Source organism: Ascidiella aspersa, chromosome 9 (assembly GCF_963924565.1).
Source record: "Ascidiella aspersa chromosome 9, kaAscAspe10.2, whole genome shotgun sequence".
NCBI lineage: Eukaryota > Metazoa > Chordata > Ascidiacea > Phlebobranchia > Ascidiidae > Ascidiella > Ascidiella aspersa.
The window spans coordinates 24,498,485-24,518,995 of NC_139455.1; the positions used below are offsets into that span (position 1 = coordinate 24,498,485).

Below are 20,511 nucleotides of genomic sequence, written 5' to 3' on the forward strand. Positions count from 1 at the left end.
GACATAAACTTGTTTTTACTTTTGTATTGATAACTGTCTCACTTGCGAGTTCTAAATGCAAATATTACTATTGATTATTGAATCGTCGTCACAAACAAAAAGCGGACAAATAAACCTCTTTCTGTAATGTGCAGGTTTAAATTTACCTCCTATCTGCACCTGCACTAAAATATAAAATATTTGATAACGGGCTGGCTTAAAAGCATGAATACTAAAACCGTCAAAAAAAAAAAGTTGAAAAGCGTCTCCGTATAATATAAAATCTAAGAAAAAAGATTCTTGCTTCCAATCAGTTGATGTTTTAGTAAAAGCAGGTATGAAACATTAAAATCGTCGAAATTGAAACATATATGATGTCTATTTTAAGCGACCTAGTACATAAAATCGTTCCAAGTTTTTGTCTCACAATTAACTTGTTTTGGTACTCAGTAGGTTAATATTCCAAAACGAGATTAATCTGTCGAAAATGTAAAAAAAACGCCCTTACGACCCCAACAGAAGGCTGTTTACAAAACGGTCGACCTAAATGCAACAAAACACTCCTCCTTCCGTTCGCAGAACTAAATCAAAACTCTTGGTTAACCTTTTTCGTTTCCAATATACTGCTTTAAATTACAAGACAAAAAACTTCTGAAGGGTCACTATGTAGCGTCTTGATTTAGCAGTGTTTCTTAACCTTCTTAGTGCTCGTACCCTTTGAGCTCCTGAAATTTTCTCGTACCCCTGTCTACAATGGTCGACCGAAGTAAATAAATTTGTAACAATACGAAGCGCAGAGAACTAACAACTTACGTGTTGAATGCATGCATGAAAAACAGTCTTCTAAATTCAACAATATTTACAACACAAACAATCAGTCAATTTAATAATGGCTTTTTTGTTTTAGCTTTTCGTAAATCACGCATTCTTCACAATATGCCTAAATAGCGCTTTCGCACTGCATGTCATACCCCTGCTTTGGTGCTTCGTACCACCAAGGGGTACACGGACCCCTGGTTAAGAACCCATTGTCTAAGTTTTTTTACTACTGGCCTTTCGACCTCTAGGATGGGGGATACAGAGAAGTATTAGGGGCAACGAGACGATATTATTGAATTGAGTCAGTAAAACAGCAATTTGACGCTTTCAATCTGAATTCCGTGTACTTCCTTCGATGATACATTTTTTTCAAAACGTGAACAGGGGGTCACCACTTTTTAAATCCCTAGATCCTAACTTGTTGAGTTATGGGAAACCGGTTTATTTAATAGTCTAATTTAAAAAAATGTTGTTTATTATTATTTTTTTTATTTTTTTTTTCACTGAAGTTGGCATAAGCCAGTGCTTTTCAACCTTTAAAATTTTCATCCGCCCTCTTTTTATTTCGGAAAATTTCCATCCGCACGAAACAAGCACAGTAGCCTAAGTTTGAATCCTTTAGTTTTATTTGTGAAATAACAATGAACGGTTTTGTAAATTAAAGCCGTATGCCTAAGTCTTGACCGATATAAAATAAATAGCTTAAATGTAGGCTACCTGTAATGAATAAGTGGGCGCACCATCTTATTTGATTACTGTATTACACATAATGACAGAAAATATTATGCACCATTTTCGTCCGCACATTCATCCGCACGTACTTTGTCATCCGCACTACAATCTTTTTTTGAGCCGAGTTTTATTGTCAAAACAGCAATGCAAATTATATATTACAAACTCGCATGGTCTAACCCAGAGGCTTTCAACCGCCGGTCCGCGTCAACTTTCCTGCCGGTCCGCCAAATATATTACAATTTTATCTCAATTGCAAAAATGCAAGATGTTGAAGGCGGCTTGTCCATCAAATTTACTTAAGCCAGTTCCGTAGTTTGCAGAATTGTGACATAACGTAGAGTTTTGGTCTACTTTGGACTTTATCAAACGTCACAATGCTGCAAGTGTTGTGCCCAAGTGTTTAAAAGTGAGCTACAGCTCGTTTAAGTTTTAAAATTTAAGACCAGTTGTATGTAAAAGCTAAGAAGGCTTTTAATTGAATAGTTTTGCCGTAATTACATTTTGGTTAGATTTTTTTGATGGTCCACCGGTCCGCAAAATTTGTTTTGAAATTTTACCGGTCCGTAAGATAGAAAAAGTTGAGAACCACTGGTCAACCCGAAAAATGTAAACCTAACCGAACAATTTAAACATGCTCCTCGTAATTACTTAATTAATTTTGTCAAACCTCGAACGTTACGCTTTGCAATAATTTAACAATGAACGCTGGCAACAAACATTGATGTCTTGAGCAAAATGTGACCCGCGGGCCAGGGCTCGGACCACCATGCTTAAAATATGCCAACCACTGGTCTAATAGGTGTTCTAAAAACTATAAACGCAATAACTGGATGCCACTTTTATTTTTTTGCTGATGCCGCCAAGTAACGACCACACACCACAAACGTTAGCCACGCTAAAACGCGATCGCATAACAACTTTTACCTAACAAGGAACATTCAACAACACATACATCTGATTCGCGTTTCTCAGAATGAACAATTTATCTACAAGACATTGTGACATCGGGCTTACACTTTGGCAACGGTAATCGTTAAATAGGTCTCTTATATATGGTTTAAATCAAGGTGTTCTTAAACTTTTGTTACGCGAACCCCTAAAAAATAATGGTTTGTGTGGACCAGTCGGCATAAAATGTTTAGAGATGTCGTCATAAATAGACGTCAATCACGTCATACACATGCATTGACGTCACAAAACCAGTAGACTTCGAAATCGAATACTTTAGGTTCAACAAATGTGAAATTGAAATCAGCTTTAACTACATTCAAGGCGAAACGCGCTAAAGCGTTTTTTTAAACTCAATTATTTTTTTATCGTTTTCTTCAGTTTTCAAATATAAACTAAGATTTTAATTATACACCTCAGGCGACCCTCTACACTGTCCCATGTACTCCGGTTCGATAACCCTTGGTGTAAATGTAACTTTAAGATGACGTGTTTAGTATGTCGCATGTAAAACAGCTAGTAACCACTGTAGGCAATGCTAAGATAATGTCCGCTGTTATATGCTGTCCAATCGTTGGCTTATTAAAGCAGCGTTTACACCAAAAATATGCGATTTTTGTTACATGTTTAACGCTGTTGCGATTTCTTTGTCCATTCTATGAAACGACTGGTGACATTTTCACGAAAAGGCGTGTTTTTGTACAAGGGTAAATATCGTGCGAAGGCAGTCGGTAAAGCTAGCGCTCAGCGAATATACTCAAACAATCGACGGCAATATATCTTAACAAGGAACATGAAAAACGCATTAAAACAGTGAAAAGCAAACGGCGCTAAAAACAACGTCGTCTATGCCAAATTTCCGATAAAATTGGGTACACTATGCACGGATCTGTAATGTGGCTTGATAATGAATTGCAAAGCCAAAAAGGTCGAGTAGATTTGGCTTTGCAATGCCATAAAATCAACTTACATTTTCCGTGTTGAAGCAGTTTAAAAAAAAACAAAACAAAAACTAGAACAGAACTGAACAACATCAACACAACGGTCAAGATACGAACACGAAATACAAAAAAAATAGGAATTGGCATTGCGAGAACCTACAGCCGTTTGCGTTTACAAATGTCGCGACAATTTTTGTCGGAACGCTTCGATTTTTTCTGGTGTGATCCTATTTCAGGCACATTGTGCAAAAAATCCATTATCGCCACAAAAACGACAAGTTTGGTCGATAAACTTGAACTTGGCAGATGACAAAACAAGAACCAAAACACAGAGACGGGCTCGGCGTCGATAACACGAACTCAAGGTCAAAGAACTTTTCTTAAAACGTCGGCACGAATTGGCCTGTCAGTATAAAATAGGGGAAAGAGTTCATTAAATGCTTTCTAGTAGGTGTTCTAATTCTGAACGCTCAACAAGAAGGTCAGATTTAGGTTTGGAAGTTTGGAACACAAAACATGGATTTTCATAGTAATTTCACCGAAAAAATACAAATAATATTCCATAATATTGACATTTCCTTGTTTGCAAACGTTTTGGAAAAAGTCTCATTCCATTATCAGTGTACACTATCGAAAGCTATGGCTCGGAAATTTTCATTAGGATTATAAAAAAATCGCGACAAAATAGAAAAATAGTTTGGTGTCCAGAGCGGTTAAAAAAGCCTTGAACATCGAAACAGAACAGCTGTATATTTTTTTTAATTGCAACTAGCGATTAACAGGCACAAGAGTACACAGACGTACCCTTCATTACACAGTTTGAACTTCATTTTTTCACGACTGGAACTCTGGGCTCCCAAAATCCAACGGACAATAAAAATGACGTCATCAACAAAATGGTGACGTCGTTACTCCATACTGGGCGGCGCCATCCCCATAACCTGTGGCGGCGGCGGGGGAAGCGAAAGCGGCTGCTGCGTTGTTACCATGGCATCCATGACGGGTGGGGGCGGCGGATGGGGGTGTGACGTCATCATTTCCATGCCCGGTGACGTCATGAGTTCGGCGTTGGGCTGCGGCGGCAGTTCCATCCCGGGCAGGCCGGTTTCTTCGTTCTTGCCGCCGTGGACCCAGAGGTGGCCGTTGAGGGATTCCTTTTGTGCGAAGCGGCGCCCGCAGACCGGGCAATCGTACCGGGAAACCCCCTCGTTCTGGCTCTGGTGCGACTCCAAGTGGCCGCGCAGGTTGCGGTTCCGCTTGAAGCCGCGCCCGCAGATCGAGCACCAAAACCTAAACAAAAGCGTGTTTTTATGTGGGGAAATTATTTGGATACACTTTTATTATTATTTTTATTTCGAAATACTTTTGGCGGCCGAAAATCGTTTGGATTTCACAATCAGAATTAGTTAACGCTTTTCAAACCAGCAACTTTTTTCAATAGAAAAATACCTTCAACCATTTCGTTTTTATACTAATCCAAATAAGGGAAATGACCTAATGGTGTTTTCGCAAATATTGGTCACATAAGCAACAGACACATTTATAAATAGGAATTATCAAACTTTTTGTTTAATTTCTGCAAGCGATTTAAAATCATTATTAAACCTGATAGCCTAAACGAGAAAAATGCCTGAATTAAAATACTTTAAAATTGGTAAAGCAAACTGTTAAAATTGTTTTAAACGGAGCCTGACAATTTAGAATTGGTCTTCTATACTGGCAACTAGTAAAAAGGCAAAAAAGCACGACTGAAATAGGGATTAAAGTACTTAGCGCCACACCTTGCAACACAGCATGTTTGCAAGCAGCAAAGGGCGGTGTTGTGTGTTTTTGAACTTAAAAAAAAGAAAAACTTCCAAGAAGACTTCCTTTTTAGAAGGCGGATACGGTAGATTTTTATTGTTATTGCACGAAACAGTCACAAATGTCGATCACAAAAAAATACAACTTTCGGATCTTACTTGAAGTCTTCTTGACTTGGCTCGAATTTCCTGAAAAACAGGAAGAAAGCAATTAGTAAGCGGCCTGAAGTACCAGGCATAGAACTTCAATGCAATGTTTAAGCTTAATCTAGAGTTATTTTTGAATTATGCCGAACCGTAAATATTTCTCAATGACTTTGTCTAATTCTTTGTTGTGGAAGACTTAAAAAAAGTAGGTTTTTGTTAAATTAATTGTTGTTAGCAAGTGTTTTTTTTTCACAAATTTCTAAGAAAAAAAATGTCACTATTAAATGTGTCCGTTTTAATACAACATTTATAGATAGATAAACAAAAGTGCTGCTCAGCTTGATAGATGGAGAACTTTGAACGGAAAAATTTCAGAAAAAACCCTACTAGGGTACACTATGCACAGAAAAAAGGCGAGTAAATTGTCATCATCTTGAATAAGACGTTTCGATACGAACTTGTATCATCTTGAGTTAATGTAACTGAAACTTTTATGAGTGAGGTTGGATATATTTCAGTTAACGGATGATGATACAAGCAGGTTTCTTAATCAAAATAACGTCAATCTACTCGACCTTTTAGGCTTTAAAACTCATTACCAAAACCGGGTAACACTAATTTACGGAATGATGAATGGTCGAAATGGCCGGAACGCTCACAGTATTATTATTAAATATAATAACACTTGACCCACCTTCACCCAAACGCTAACCCCCACCCTAACCAAAATATTGTGCGTTGGTTTAATAATTGTTTTAACGGGGTAACACTTAAATTAGTGAGCGTTCCGACCATTTCGACCATTCATCATTCCGTAAATTAGTATTACCCCCAAAACCTCACTACATGCGTTCTGTTAGTTAGTTTGAAAAAATATTGTTTCCGTCATATGTAAAAAAAAAAACGTTTCACTATTGAGATAAAGTAAAGAATCTTTCGGCGAATAACAATAGGCATGATAACACGCGCAAAAATCCCCGGAATTTGCGCGCGGTCGGCATTGTTGACAACAATCGGGCTCCCCTAGTCGAACAATTTGCTTGAAACTAAAGCGCAACCAAAACAGTGATGTTGAAACAAAAACAAAATCGCGCAAGTCAATCTGCTGGAGACTATTTTGCTACTCATAGCAAAAAAAACGGTAAATATGTAACCTTAAAACGATAAATAAATTTATCACCTAAGCTAAACGATCCTTACGTGAATTGACCACACAAGATTAAAATGCGGACAAAAAAAACATAAAAAAGCGCTAAAATGGGCTGAGAATATTTAGGGAAAAAAACATGATGTTTAACTAATCCAAAAAAAATACAGCAATCACCTTGCTAAGCTAAACGGCCTTTAAGACGATTCACCCAATTGAACCATAAAAATGCGCGAAGTTGGGTTGGGACTATTTAACGTAAAGAGCATACAACGCTAAAAAAACAAGATGCAACCAAAACAAGATAAAAAGCGATCATCTAAACTAAAAAGCCCTGAAGTCAATTGACCACAACATAAGATTATGCCGATAATACAAAAACCATAAAAATAGAGTTAACTTGGTCTGGGACTATTAAGCGTACTCAAGAGCAAACATTTACAACAATAAAAAAAAAACAAGATGCAACCAAAAAAAAGATAAAGCAAAAAAAAACAAACAGCGAAAACAAATAAACTAAACGGCCCTGAATTCTATTAACTACAAAACATCAAAACACAGATAAAATTAAACCATAAAAAAGCGCTAACTTGGGCTGCTGGGCTCTTGGTTTCCGCTGTTGAGCTCCGGCGTATTCCTGTCGATTTCCGGGGTCGCTAGCTTCAGCCAGGTCGCTTGCATTCATCCCATGCATCGATGACGCGTGTCTTCTCAAGTTGTGCAAGTTCCGGAACGGCTTGCCGCACTCCGGGCAGGTAAATCCCCCTTCCAGATACCGGTAGTCACCCACGCTTGAAGGGCCTTTCTTTTGCTGTGAGAAAATTGGGCTAAAGTTATTCCTTTCTTTTTCCGCGAAAAAAATCAGGATTGGATAGGTCATTGAACATATGAAAAAAGCTGACTTTTGGGTATAATGGTTGGAGGTAGTAGTAAGAATATCAAAGCCCATACAGAAGTAGGTAGCATTTTGTGAACGTTTCGAAAATCTATTAATTCATATTAACACAGGATGTTAAAAAACGACTTGCGTTGGGCATTTGTAAGGCAATATATATTATTAAACGTGACTATATAGTTCAAATTCTGGCTGAATCGGGCTATGGTTAATCCTTATATTCAACGTAGGGGAAAAATGACTTATTTGTATTTTAAACGCAATAAGAATATCAGAAATCAAAAATCAAAAATCAAAGTAGGTATTTTTTGGAACGTTTCGAAAAGTCTCTATGGGCTTTGGTAAAAGCATAATGGTTGGAGGTCGTAGTGAGACGTAATACGAATATCAAAGCCCATACATAATAGGTACCACTTTGAACGTTTCGAATAACTCTTTATTCAATTTCAACATCTGTGTTTTAAAGTTTATCGATTTTTTTTTTTTTTTTTTTAAATTTCGTGACACATTTGGTCCTGAGAGCCTGTCGAACTATGTTTTTGTTAACTTTAACTATATGTAAACACAAAAATTTTCGCGCTTCGCGTGTACCGTATTGTTTTCGTTTTATTGTATGTTTTACATTATGACATGATAGCGTTTTGCCCATCAAGTCGCCATGTAATATTTCAACTTTAAATCAAATATCCTGTATGTATCCGCCACTGTTTTCGTAGTAGTTTTACGTAGTGGGCTTTCAATAGCCCTGAAAGGATTACTTTGGGTCGCGACAATAAAAGTTTGCCGCTAGCCAGAAGTTTCGGTACATGTACCCCTTGGTGGTACGAAGCACCAAATCAGGGGGTACGACATGCAGTGTGAAATTATGCGCTATTTAGGCATATTTTTTAAGAATGCGTAATTTACGAAAAACAGCAACAAAAAGTCATTAGTAAACTGACTGATTGTTTGTGTATTGTAAATATTGTTCACAAAACTCACAAGACTGTTTTTAATGCATGCATTCAACACGTATGTTATAAATACATTGATTTTAATTCCTATTGTTACAATTTTGTACACTTCCGACGGCCATTGTAGGCAGGGGGTGCGAGAAAATTTTATGAAAACTCAACGGGTACGAGCGCTAATACGGGGAGGGAAGCACTGCTCTAAGCGAAACGTCGATAAACAAATAAATGCCAGTCCTACCAGAAGAACTTATTTCCAGTACAAACATTGTAGTTGATTAGAAGCTCCAAACTAATGTTTCTTTATTTTTTATACCGTATCTATTTAACTTCTACTTACGGCTGCAGTATGGGCAAATGTTCCGACCACTTTCTAATAAAAGACCATAAAGCTTAAATTAATTTATAAAGTTGTTCATGGAATTGTTTTTGCACCCCTTCTCCAATTACCCAGCGCCTAGATACCTAAATTAGGGTCGCGACCCCCTTTTTGCGGACCCCCTTTTTGCGGACCCCTACGGTCTATATATCTCCTACTTACGGCTGCAGTATGGATGAGCACGTGGCACTTCAGGTTCCACCTTCGGTCGAATCCCCGCTCACACAGAGGACATTGGTACTTGCCATTCTCCCCACGCATAATGTCGTTCACCACAACTGGACTGATCAGCGCCTCGCAAGCTGAACACGATAAACAGGGGCTATGGTTAATTTGGAAACACACATTAAAACCTGGGCAAACTAATCAGTAATATAGCTTGATAATGAACTGCAAAGCCAAAAAGGTCGAGTAGATCGACATCATCTTGATAAAGACTTTGCGATACGTTTATTTAACCATTACCGATGCTGTATGTCGGTCTAAAATAACTTATTTTGTGCCAAACTATATGCTGATCTGAGAAATTAATAGTTAATCATATGCAATTAGAAAATTCGTAATCTAAATTCAGGTTTTCCGGTAATTTTTTTTTAACTTTTAGTAACAAAGCAAAATGTAGAGAAGACTCAATCGCAAACCACCGACCAGATTTTGACAACTCGATTTATTTTAGTTTTTTTTAATAAGATTAGAATTAAATTAAAATTAAAATCACAGCATTTCAGATTTTCCAATAGTGATAAGAATTAGAATCGTCTTAATTAAGATGATGTTGATCTACTCGACCTTTTAGGCTTTGCAATTCATTATCAAGCTACAACAAAAACCTGTAAAGCTGCAATCAACTTATTTCCATCACCTAACTTGCTCTGCCGAAAGTTTTTATTTTCGATAAACTTAACTTTAAGTCATCTAAAAAAAATTCTAGTTCATGACTTTTTAAACAAATTGTGGCCAGATGATTTACGAAGACACGAGAAAAACGATTTGTCCTTACCCGAAGTTTTATTCCGTTCCATCGACGGGGTAATGCCGCTTTTTTTCCTTGCATAGCGATTTCCCTTCAAATTGGCGGCATCTGTCGCATACTACAACAAATACAACAAAAGCATAACATACGGAGACATTGGAAACGTCATTCAATACGCAAATGATTTGCAATCACGACCAGACGCCACAAATAATTTGGCGGAGTTTTGCATTTATGCTTTGAAAGAAAAGCGACTGACAAAAATTTCTTTCGCAAAACCACAACATAAAGCAGAGTTGGATTAACACTTAAAAGTTATATCAAAGAACACATTTAATGTTATTTTTTTGGGGGGCATGAAATTTTTCAGAGATGATGTAATAAGCCACGTCATACCGTAACCGCATAAAATAATTAATCTGATAAAAAACGCTGTTTTCGAGCAAACTCAACACAATCTGCAAGTGAACTAGAGGTAATTGCGCAAAGGCCGATAAAAATGCTTTTAATATGTTGGAAACAGCAAAACTTTGAATGCAAAAGAATACGTTGCGCGTTGGGCACCAAAAAAAGTTTGCATATATTTAGATATGGCGCTAATAAAGTAATTTGGGAGAAATTGCCCTTCGTAGAGTTTACCCACACGTCGTTTACACGGCGTAACTTGCCATGATATACACGGCGCTTTTGCGGTGAGAAGATCCGTAAAAAGTTAGAATCTCCTAAAAATATAGAACTTGGACTTAATTAACTCACCTGTGGGCCCAACAGTTCTGGGTGAACTTCTTGTATGTGGTTTTGCAGCGCTTTGGGAACCTGTAAATCACAAACACGACCAATTCAAAATTTAAACTTGAAAATCTCAGGCGGTCATTTTGTCAATTGTGTGCTGGGAGATTTCGACAAAAAAAATTCACAAAAAGGCACAAATTCGCATGTAACCTTTATTCGCCTTTTAAGTTATGTGTTGGAATTAAAAACATTCTTAGTATAAACACTTTTTTGGCAATCGTAAACTTATTTTTTAAAGAGCACTAAACCAATTGCATAGAGTGCAATTAAAAACTATTTGGTCATATAACACCTCTATGGGTGGATTTCTGTATTTCCACCCTATTTCGGTTACGGAATGGGTGAAGTACAGGGTCGTGGGGTCGAAGCCGGACACGGGACTAGACCTGGTCAGTTAGTTTGGCTGGAGTCGAATTCGAGTTAATTTACTAAACCGGAGTCGGACTGGTGGTTTTAAAACGACTGCGCATCCCTGATTAAAACTACGTCGTCTACCTTTAAATCTTCACCGCACACAGCGCAAGTTGTTTCCGTTTTGTGGGTCTCCTTGTGTTTCCACAAGTTGGCTTGGAACTTGAAGTGTAAACCGCAAATCTCACACCTAAAAACAGAAACATATGTATTTAAATCAATTTTTCCCAACCTTTTTGCGGCAACCCAAACGCTCAGCGTTAATAAAACAACGAATCTTCAGAGACCAATCTCTTCATTAAACGGTTGAACCTATTGTAAAGAAACAAACGTATGACATTGCAAAAATCGTATTTAATTAACACGAGTCATGGCTACTTTAGACTTCGGCAATTTTCTCAAATTATGGTTACATCTTGCTCAGAGCCAATCTCAGTAAAATCCAATCATATAAGATAAGAAGAAAGCATAAAAAAATCAGAAATCTTTCAATTTGAGACAAAGCTGCGTATTTCTCCAACAGTTTTCTTAAATTTAGAAGAAATGTTGCCCAGAACAAATCGCAATAACTCTAACAACGAGAACTTTTTTGTTCGGCGCCCAAGTTTTCGACCGCGATGGGAAACACTGTCTAACCTTGGAGCATGATGGTTGGAGGTTGTAGTAAGGCGTATTAAGAATGCCAAAGCCCATACAGAAGTAAGTAGCATTTTAAAATTTTTGAAACGTTCAAAATGCTTCCTACTTGTGTATGATGTCCAATTGTTCATTCTATGTCAAACTACAATCTCCAGCCATTATCTTAAGATTTCTTCGAAACTTTCAAAATACTAACTGAATGGGCTTTGCTATTCTTACTACTGTCTGTCTAACCCAGCCGTGTCCAACTCAAACATGCCGGCGTGCCAATTTTTATCCTATAACATCTTCCCGTGCCAAAGTTTAGTAATATATTTCTTTCTAATAATAAAAGCGTTTTTTTTTTTACAAATAATAAAAACGTGTAGTTAGCAGTGCGCATTACCGCATCTAGGTGTCCGTCGGTGAGCTGACTTTTGCTTTTTGTTTCTTCACACCAAACTTAATAGTTATGTGAATGCTAGCCTCCATTACAATATAATGTTATAGTACTAAAAGTAATTGCTAGTTGTCGTGGTTGCAGCGATTGTTTTATATTGTTAATAAACAATGGCAATTTACTGTATAAAAAATTAAGTATTTTTTACAATTGGCTGAATAGCAAATTAGGTAATTTAGGGGGGCTTGCGTGCCATTTTTTATTTGGTCGCGTGACACATTTGGCACGCGTGCCGCTTGTTGGACACCCCTGGTCTAACCTGAACAACTTGTCTCCAACATGAGTGTGCATGTGAGTCTTCAGGTCTGCAGTGTTTAGGAATGAAGCGGTGCACACTCGGCATGTTAGTGATGTCTCCGAGTCATAGTCGTCTGAAATTACAAAAATATAATTTGATAATAATCTAATCACATGTATCTAAAAATTAATATCATTCCTTAAGACTAAAAACTATATATTTTTTTTTCAAGAAAAAAAAATTGGGGTTTTCAAAGAATTTTCAATACGCAAATCAATTCAAAAACTTTTCTAGATTCAAAGAATTTCTGGCAAGCCAGTAGATATAGACAAGAATTGCTTTTAATATACCCGTCGCTTATAAGAACTGCACTACTCTAGTATGCCATATAAAAAAAAAACATTTAAAATCCGTGCTTAAAGCCAGACATTGTGAAACTCACACCAACAAATTATTTTTAGCCCATCTTCATTTCTATCCAGATGCAATTGCCATAAAATCAATAAAAGCAGGGTCTTACTCTTAGTAAAGTTTAACATTATTTTTAGACAACTTTGGAGCATAATGGTTGGAGGTTATAGTAAGACGTAATAGTCTTTTTTCCTACGTTGAATATAATGATTAACCTTAGCCCGAATTAGAGAATTTAAACTAGAATTTGAACTATATAATGACGTTTAACAATATATATTGCCTTACAAATGCCCAACGCAAGTCGTTTTTTAACATCCTGTGTTAATTTGAATTAATAGATTTTCGAAACGTTCACAAAATGCTACCTACTTCTGTATGGGCTTTGATATTCTTTCTTATTATGTTTTTTGACAACTTTACCAACAACTGCTGTTCAATACCTTCTTCATCCTCCTCATATTCTTCTGGATTTACATTTCCTCCCCCGTATTGAGAACTTTGCACAAAGTTTTCCGTTGCAGGATTTCCCGACGTATCTTTCTTTAGATGATCGCTTTGCATTTGAGCTTTATAGAAACAAGTTTGGTGTCAAATTAGAGAGTATCAACAAATGATAAGTGTAGGGCTTTTAAGTGAAGGTTGCTGCACAATTTTATTCTTTTTAAGTTATTTCAAGTCTAAAAAATGACCTAAAATTGCATCGCTCAACAAATCACAATAATTGTCAAGTTCAACTCAATTAAAAAAATTTTAATTGTTTTTTAAAAGCACTTTCAGATACATAACAGATTATTTTTTTTTAGAAGGTCAACACAATTTAAAAAAATGTTAACTGTTTTTTGACAGCACTTTCTAAAACATAGCTGGATATCAAATCAATTCAAAGATTATTCAAAGGCTTTTTAATATGTAAATCAATTCTAAGACATTCAAAGGTTTTGCGGCAATTAGAGAGTAACAACAAATCATAAGTGTAGGGCTTTCAAGCCAGGGTTGCTGCATAATTTCATGCTTTTTCACAACAAAAAAATTCAACATTTTAAAGACCAAGTAAATTTGTAGATTTTTAAAGACCTAAAATTGCATCGCCCGATAAAACATTAAACAAGTCATAATCAACACAGTTTGACTATTTTTTATTGTTTTTTAACAACACTTCGGAAAAAAAGATGACTTAAGCTGGGCATAGAATTAATTCCAAAAATTATTCAAAGACATTCAAAGGTTTCACGGCAATTCTGTAAGTTAAAAGATTCATTCTTTTATTAGCAAACGTTTCGGCAATTTATTTTGCCATTACTGCAATTCTGTAAGTTTGTGATAAATAAATATGTGGCCGAAATATTAGAATTGAATGAGTTGGCCCAAGTTAATCCATTTATTGTTATCAAGCTAGCTATACAACGGACAACGGTATTATTAACAGTTGACATTTTTAACGCAATTTTGCAAAAAAAATTGTGTGTTTTAAATATTAGGACATTTAGTAACAGCCCAAAAAAAAATTATTTTCACTTTTTGTTTAAAATAAAACAAAAAATCCGAAATAAAATAAAATGTTTCAAATTACTTTTTTAAAATAAAAACTAACGGCTACTTAGTTGAATAAAACTGTTTTACTTGCTTTAAAAAAAACATTTTCTTCTGAATATAAGCTCACACACAAATGTGAATGCTAGATGAGGACAATATTAGTCACAAAATCTCACCTTCAGTTTGCTGTGCGTGGAAACTTCCCACCTCAACTTCTGCGGCTACCGGTGCTTCCCCGTATTCTTGCTCCATGCCAGGCCTAGAATGTTGACAAAAGTCAGTTTGGGTATAGTTTAGGGTTGCCGTAGGACAAACAAGAATTATTTGGGGGGCACAAAAAAGTCGGAAACGTCAAACATTTCTGAATTGAAAAAAAAACGTGCTGTTCTTACGCGAAGCGGTGCACAAATAAGTAAATTAAGTTGAGTGTTATCTGTGCTACTTCTCATAATATCTAACACTAACTAAAGACATAAATTTTGCCATATTTCAACATTCAAAAACAAAGGAAACAATTTAATGGTGAAAATAACGGCCCAAATAGACGTAAAAAGCAACATGCTTTATTTGTCAATAAAGTATGTCGCTTTTTACGTCTATTTGGGCCGTTATTTTCACTATTAAACTTAACAGAACCATAAATAGTGTTCAAAAGGAAACAATATTACGAAATTATTTTTTTGTCGATAAATTTAAAATCCTGGACTTGCAAGGACATTTTACCGGTTCTCTCTGGTGCGGATTTCAACCATAATTTCGTGAAAAAACTGACCTAAGGCAACCCTAGTATAGTTTACAAAGATCTGCTTACTTGATTATATGGACGAACCTTGGTGAAACTAATTTAGCATAACATTTATGCTTTCTGTGCAAACAATGAGCTAGCATTTTTGAGTTAGGAGAAATACTTATGTTTTATAGGAGTAACATGATTTTTGGGGGGGTAAAAATTACAAGAAATTTTTTGTGTTTGAAGATTGACAACTGAAAAAAATAAGGATGATTTAACTTTGTTTTCTTAAATTTTGATTTGCTACAAGTTGTTAGTTTTGTAGCTCATCAAATAGTGGGCAATATCAGAGTTAGCATAATTTAATACTAGAAAAAGAATAAAATACGACTGATTTACCTCATTGTGGAATGAACATCACCAACACTTCCATGATCTGATTATGTAAAAGTTTTAATTAAATAATCATCAGCTAGATAAAACAAAAAGCAGTGTTTCATACCTCGTTGATGGGAATGAGGGTCCTGAAACTCTGTTTTAATTGGAATGCTGAAAAATAAATAAGTGAAACTTTAAACATTGCAGCGGATTTGGCAAATTTTTTCTTGTGATGCTTAAAAATAATTAGACAAAAAAAATAGAAGTTTTTATTTTTATTGGTTCCTCACATTATTAGATGCATTTGCTGAGCCAAAAAACTCTTACTTTCTAGTAGTTTAGGTAATAGATATGAATGTTTACAATTTTATAATAAAGACGGTTGTTTGTTTAAACAAAACGGACTGGGTCACTAAGGCCATTCCTAAAATGCAAGAAGAATTCTTTTGTGCATGTAGCAAGCAATGAATGTGAGCAATACCAAGAGACTTCCTTCGCAAATAAATTCATCTGTTTAGTGCGCATTCAGTGACGTCATGTTTAGCGGGAAAAAAACTTAAAGCACCCCTGTGAAAAAACAAAGTCAGCACCTATGGTGTTGCGGAATGCTTGGAAAAATAGTTTAAACTTTAACCAAACAGTTGCATAGGAGCAAGTAAAAATACTTACCCAGATTGTTTCTCTGCAGAAGTATCAGCAACTGAAAAGTAAACGTTTTTTATCAATTTTTGGAAATTTAGATATAAATTCACATTTTTTAACACAAAAACTTACTTTCACTTTGGCTGCCATTAGGGGTCTGCCCCGTGCTTTGCTGCGAAACCTAAATTATTAATGTAATTATGCATTGAGTACTCCTATGCAGAATAAATATAGTGATAAGCGATGGTATGCAACAATGTATAAAATTCAGTGTATTATTTGTGCAAAAAAATTTAATAAGTTAAAAACCCAGTTAAAAATAGTTTGTTGCTTTTAAGTCACTTAAACTAACATATATATAATAATATTTAATCTAAGATTATTACTTCATTATTAGCAGCAGCACTTCTCTGAAGAAGAATTGTCATTAGGTCACCGCGCTCACGGGTGCAATATTCCATGACCTGACAAAATATAAAAATGTAGATAATTTTTGCTTTTGTAAATTTTGTTTTTTTGTTAAGCATAGGCCGGAATCATAATAAATTTTTAAACAAAATTTCGTAAAAAATGTTTTTTCATTGAATGCAATAAATTTTCACTGAAATTTAACTGCGTAAAAGTTATGTAGGCATAAATTTAATTGACAGCTCAAGGTTAATGCTGAACTAAATATGCACTCGCCAGTCATGTGGATTTCTACCAATTCGCACTTGCCAAGGCGAAATTCAACTTGCAAAAGAGTGTTGGCTTGGCATGTCACCGTCTGTGAATTTCTGTCTGACCTAATTGTCTTTCACATGATTTACCCTGCCTTTCTCATTCTGTGTAATTAAATAGTTCTCGTTCAGCCAGATTGTTCACCAGTTCATACACACAACATTTCAGGATGGCATTTTTTTTTAGTCAATTCACCAATCACCAGCATGTGTTTTTAGTGATTTATGCATTATTTGGCCCTAAAGGGTAGGCAGTTAGAATAAATTGTCCTAAGTTGACAATTTGATTCTACGACTAATTTTTGCTGAGGGCATGATCACCAATCAACCGAGTGGGTGAAAACAGGCACTCATACCAAGCACATTGCACTTGTATTGGTGAGCAGGCGGGTGCAAAACCTCAACAATGAAGCTATATTTAAAAAAATAACCAAAGTTATTTTGCAAGCACTTACAGTTTCAGCATTGAGGGCATCGGCCGCACTAACGATCTGTTGAAACTTGGCATCACTGAGTGAAGCGATGTCACGTAGTTTACCCGAATACAAAACCTCCAGCAAACATTCAAAACCATAGTAGGTGACACCGACAAGCTGTATAGTGTCCAAACCCTGCAACAATAGTTAAATTAGGTGCCAACTATCTTCATTATAGAAGACATACATAAATAGGTATATAATAAAAATTATGTACAATATTTTTAATGAAGATTATGTACACTTTCTTTTAACAATGATTATGTAGGCCTCCGTTTTCTACAGAATATGCAATATTACATTTTGTTTTTTAAAGTGTAAATTTAATAAAAACAAGGCAACAAGAGTTGTTTAAAAGTAAAACACTTTTATTTTGAATATGTGGTACTGATATTAAAAAATTAAATTAGCATTTGGTTAAACAATATAATTTTTAGATAATTCTTACAAAATGAAAATGTATATCGCAACATAACCCCTTAAAATATGCAAGTTTCCAACGTTTACGATAACTAACACTCTTTTAGTAGCTCTACAAATAGGGTTGTGCTTGATAGCAAAGGAATTATTCGTAAACACAATAAAACAAATTTTTAGGCATGGATTTTCAAACTTTGACCACCTTCAGGGACCAAAATTCATATTGAAAATAAAATTATATGATGTAAAAAATTTATATAGGAAAGTTTTAAATTTCAAGAATTTTCTAAAAATCTACCAGTTTAATAAATTGCATTATTATTTTATGGTGTTTTAACAAATGTCTAAACATAAAAATTAGAGCAGTAATGTTTTTTTACTAACATTTATCTGTGAATCCAGCTGGGCAGATGCAGCCGCTAAAATGCATCTGTGCACAAAATACTGTTTTTCGCCAACCAGAACTTTCAAGTCGCAGTACTTGCCCAACTTCTGCTGCTGGTAAAGGGTGCTGACAATGTAGGCCGAGTGAATGAGATCAATCTAAAAAAAATGTAATAATTAAAAGTATAAACGTTTAGAACAACCTTGTGGGATCTGCATTTCATGGCACTCCATAGCGAAATCTCAAGTGCTAAATTTTGTGCAAGGGTGTAATCAAAGTTTTATGCACACCTGAGATTAGCAAATCTAGCACAGCTTAACCTTTTTCTGGAATTTAGGTGTGCAAAACTGCTTTAAAATAAATATTGGGTGTACACCTGTCACAGAATGCAGACCGGTATGTTTATACAGGAGTCCTTGATTAAATTTGACATAATACAACTGATAAAGTTGATTGTGGATACATTCTAACATGCGCAAAAATGTCAAAGATGAATTAAAATCATGGGAACCTTAAATGTCACTAACTATTGTTTGAAGATTACCTTTCTTTGGCCAAATATTTCTTCAAGCCTTTGCCTCATGCTTTTTGTCTCTGATTTATTGATATACTAAATTTTATAAATTTATTGATTTAAAGTTAAACAATTCCAGTAATTTTACCACCCATTAATTAAAATGGAGTTAACAATTTGTAAACCCTAAATTCATGCCAAATTTAAAAAAAGAAAAAAGTTAAAAATATGGACTGGCTGAAAATAATTTAAATATATATTTTCTGACTTTCAGTAGCACCAACATTTTTTGTTGTTCAACATAAATGCACGTCCTTAAAATAATAGGTTTTTAATATGTTATTTTGCCATAAACATGAAAAAATGTACAATAATAATAAAAAAATAAAAAAAAACAGTTAAAAATGGACGAACCAGACTGCCGACTGCCTGAAACATGGATTCTCGATACGAGGGTTACTAGCCATGTGTTACCACAGTAAATGTTAAGTTTGTAGTTACAAAAGGTAAAGTGACTGACAACTGCAATCAATCTCGGCCAAATCGTTCAAAACTGTACGGAAATTTACTAGTTTTGTACGGTTCTACCAGTCGCGGCGACAATCAGCAACCAGCAGGGCCGCCCAGTTAAGTCGAAAAGTGCTGGCAGAAGTGCTTTTTTCCCTCGCTTGACTTGCTGTTTGCGTCAGCCTACTGCTGGCTGCTGAATGGCTGATTCGATCGCTCAGCGAACTACGTTGTTACGACAGATCGCGTTGTTGGAAAAGGGCGTAACGTTGCCAACCATTTCTTCTTACTTTTTTTAGGTTTCGCCCCAAATAAAATGGCGTTATTATTACCACTCAAAGTTTTAAGGATGAATTATTAGACAAAAAATAAAATAAGTCATCACAAGTTGTTTCTAGAATAAAACACCATCCATATTTAATTCGTATTGCGATCGCAAAATTAAGCGTTCGATGAATATTATTATGCGAAACAATATAAAACGAATATTTACCTGTACTTATTTTCACCATACTTTTCATGGCCTACGATTCAAGCAGTCAATTCCAGTGGAAAATAGAGCCCTTCGTGAGTAAAATAACGTCCTTCGAAAGCTTTTTCCGGTCCCTTAGAGTTCTTTTAAATGGCTTCCATGCAAAGTTGTATTCGGCTTTCAGCAACGCACGCTCTGAGGTGTGTTATGTTCTTTTCGAAGTCTCGTTTTGCAACCGCTAGTGTGGCCTGTGCACATGAACTGCCGATGCTAAGCCATACTAAGCGTCGACGACCGAAGAAAAAAGCGCCCAGCCAGTGGTGCATTTCAGCACTTAGTAGCTTGCTTTCAAAGCAAAAGAACGAAGGCGCAAGGTAGCAAATCGATATGATGATTAATGGCCTACAATGTTTGTAGCGGTGGTTTGTTATTGCCAAAGGGCTCCTCTAACTTATGCGGCGAAGTTTGCTTTGAAAAGGCTGTCAGATTGCGCTCATTTTTCTGCTGAATAGTCTGTTTGTTGTTATCGCGGCAGTTTGTACAACGGAAGTTTAAAAGAAGCATATGTTCGCTTTTCACGTGGTTTTATAGTTTGTTCGTAGATAATAGAACATGTTTTTTAGGCCAGCTACCAGAGCGAATATAAAGGTACAACAAGTTACCTATTTATGTTCATACTGATACAGTTTTATTAGAGTCAATGTTATTACAGTGTGGTTAATATAAACATAACGATATAACATATTACAGACTTTTTATCATAACATTTACTGTGTATAAGTTGGGTAACTTCGTTAAAATAACGGAATAAACGCTTGTTGCCATAGCGGTATAGTGTTACAAAAATAGTAGCAGGCCCACTGTAGAGCTGAGAATGAAAACAACTGTCGCTGATTGATTTTGGAATATATCGAGTGATTCGCAGACGTTGTAGTGTGGTCGTCGTGGCCGAGTGGTTAAGGCGACAGACTAGAAATCTGTTGGGCTCTGCCCGCGTAGGTTCGAATCCTGCCGACGACGCTCTTTTTACATTTTTCAAGGAAACTTGGACAGTTTTATGGACGTATTTTATAGTATTTCACAACAC

The 20,511-nt window shown here is 35.8% G+C and overlaps 1 protein-coding gene and 1 non-coding gene across 2 annotated transcripts; one reads left to right on the forward strand and one right to left on the reverse strand.

Moving 5' to 3' along the window:
* Nucleotides 1–2,499: 2,499 nt before the first annotated feature.
* On the reverse strand, nt 2,500–18,621 carry LOC146134563 (zinc finger and BTB domain-containing protein 41-like). The gene is made up of 18 exons (XM_083397841.1): nt 18,476–18,621; nt 17,931–18,089; nt 17,106–17,261; nt 16,318–16,395; nt 16,064–16,112; nt 15,959–15,989; nt 15,414–15,460; nt 15,311–15,347; nt 14,358–14,440; nt 13,089–13,214; nt 12,256–12,367; nt 11,003–11,108; nt 10,472–10,531; nt 9,743–9,833; nt 8,905–9,044; nt 7,109–7,329; nt 5,384–5,413; nt 2,500–4,712 (listed from the first exon to the last, which is right to left on the reverse strand). Exons 1-18 carry the CDS (start codon nt 18,512–18,514, stop codon nt 4,331–4,333), a joined length of 1,947 nt encoding a protein of 648 aa, XP_083253967.1. The 5' UTR covers nt 18,515–18,621; the 3' UTR covers nt 2,500–4,330.
* Nucleotides 18,622–20,362: 1,741 nt separating this feature from the next.
* On the forward strand, nt 20,363–20,444 carry Trnas-aga (transfer RNA serine (anticodon AGA)). The gene has a single exon. It is a non-coding gene; the product is annotated as a tRNA-Ser (tRNA).
* Nucleotides 20,445–20,511: the final 67 nt, after the last annotated feature.

Coding starts and splice junctions, on each gene's coding strand:
- LOC146134563 (XM_083397841.1), bottom strand. CDS start 18,514: ATGAGGCAAAGGCTTGAAGAAATATTTGGCCAAAGAAAG. Junction 17,262..17,930: donor AGCTGGATTCACAGATAAAT/GTTAGTAAAAAA, acceptor CTATTGTTGCAG/GGTTTGGACACTATACAGCT. Junction 15,990..16,063: donor TAATGGCAGCCAAAGTGAAA/GTAAGTTTTTGT, acceptor TTTACTTTTCAG/TTGCTGATACTTCTGCAGAG.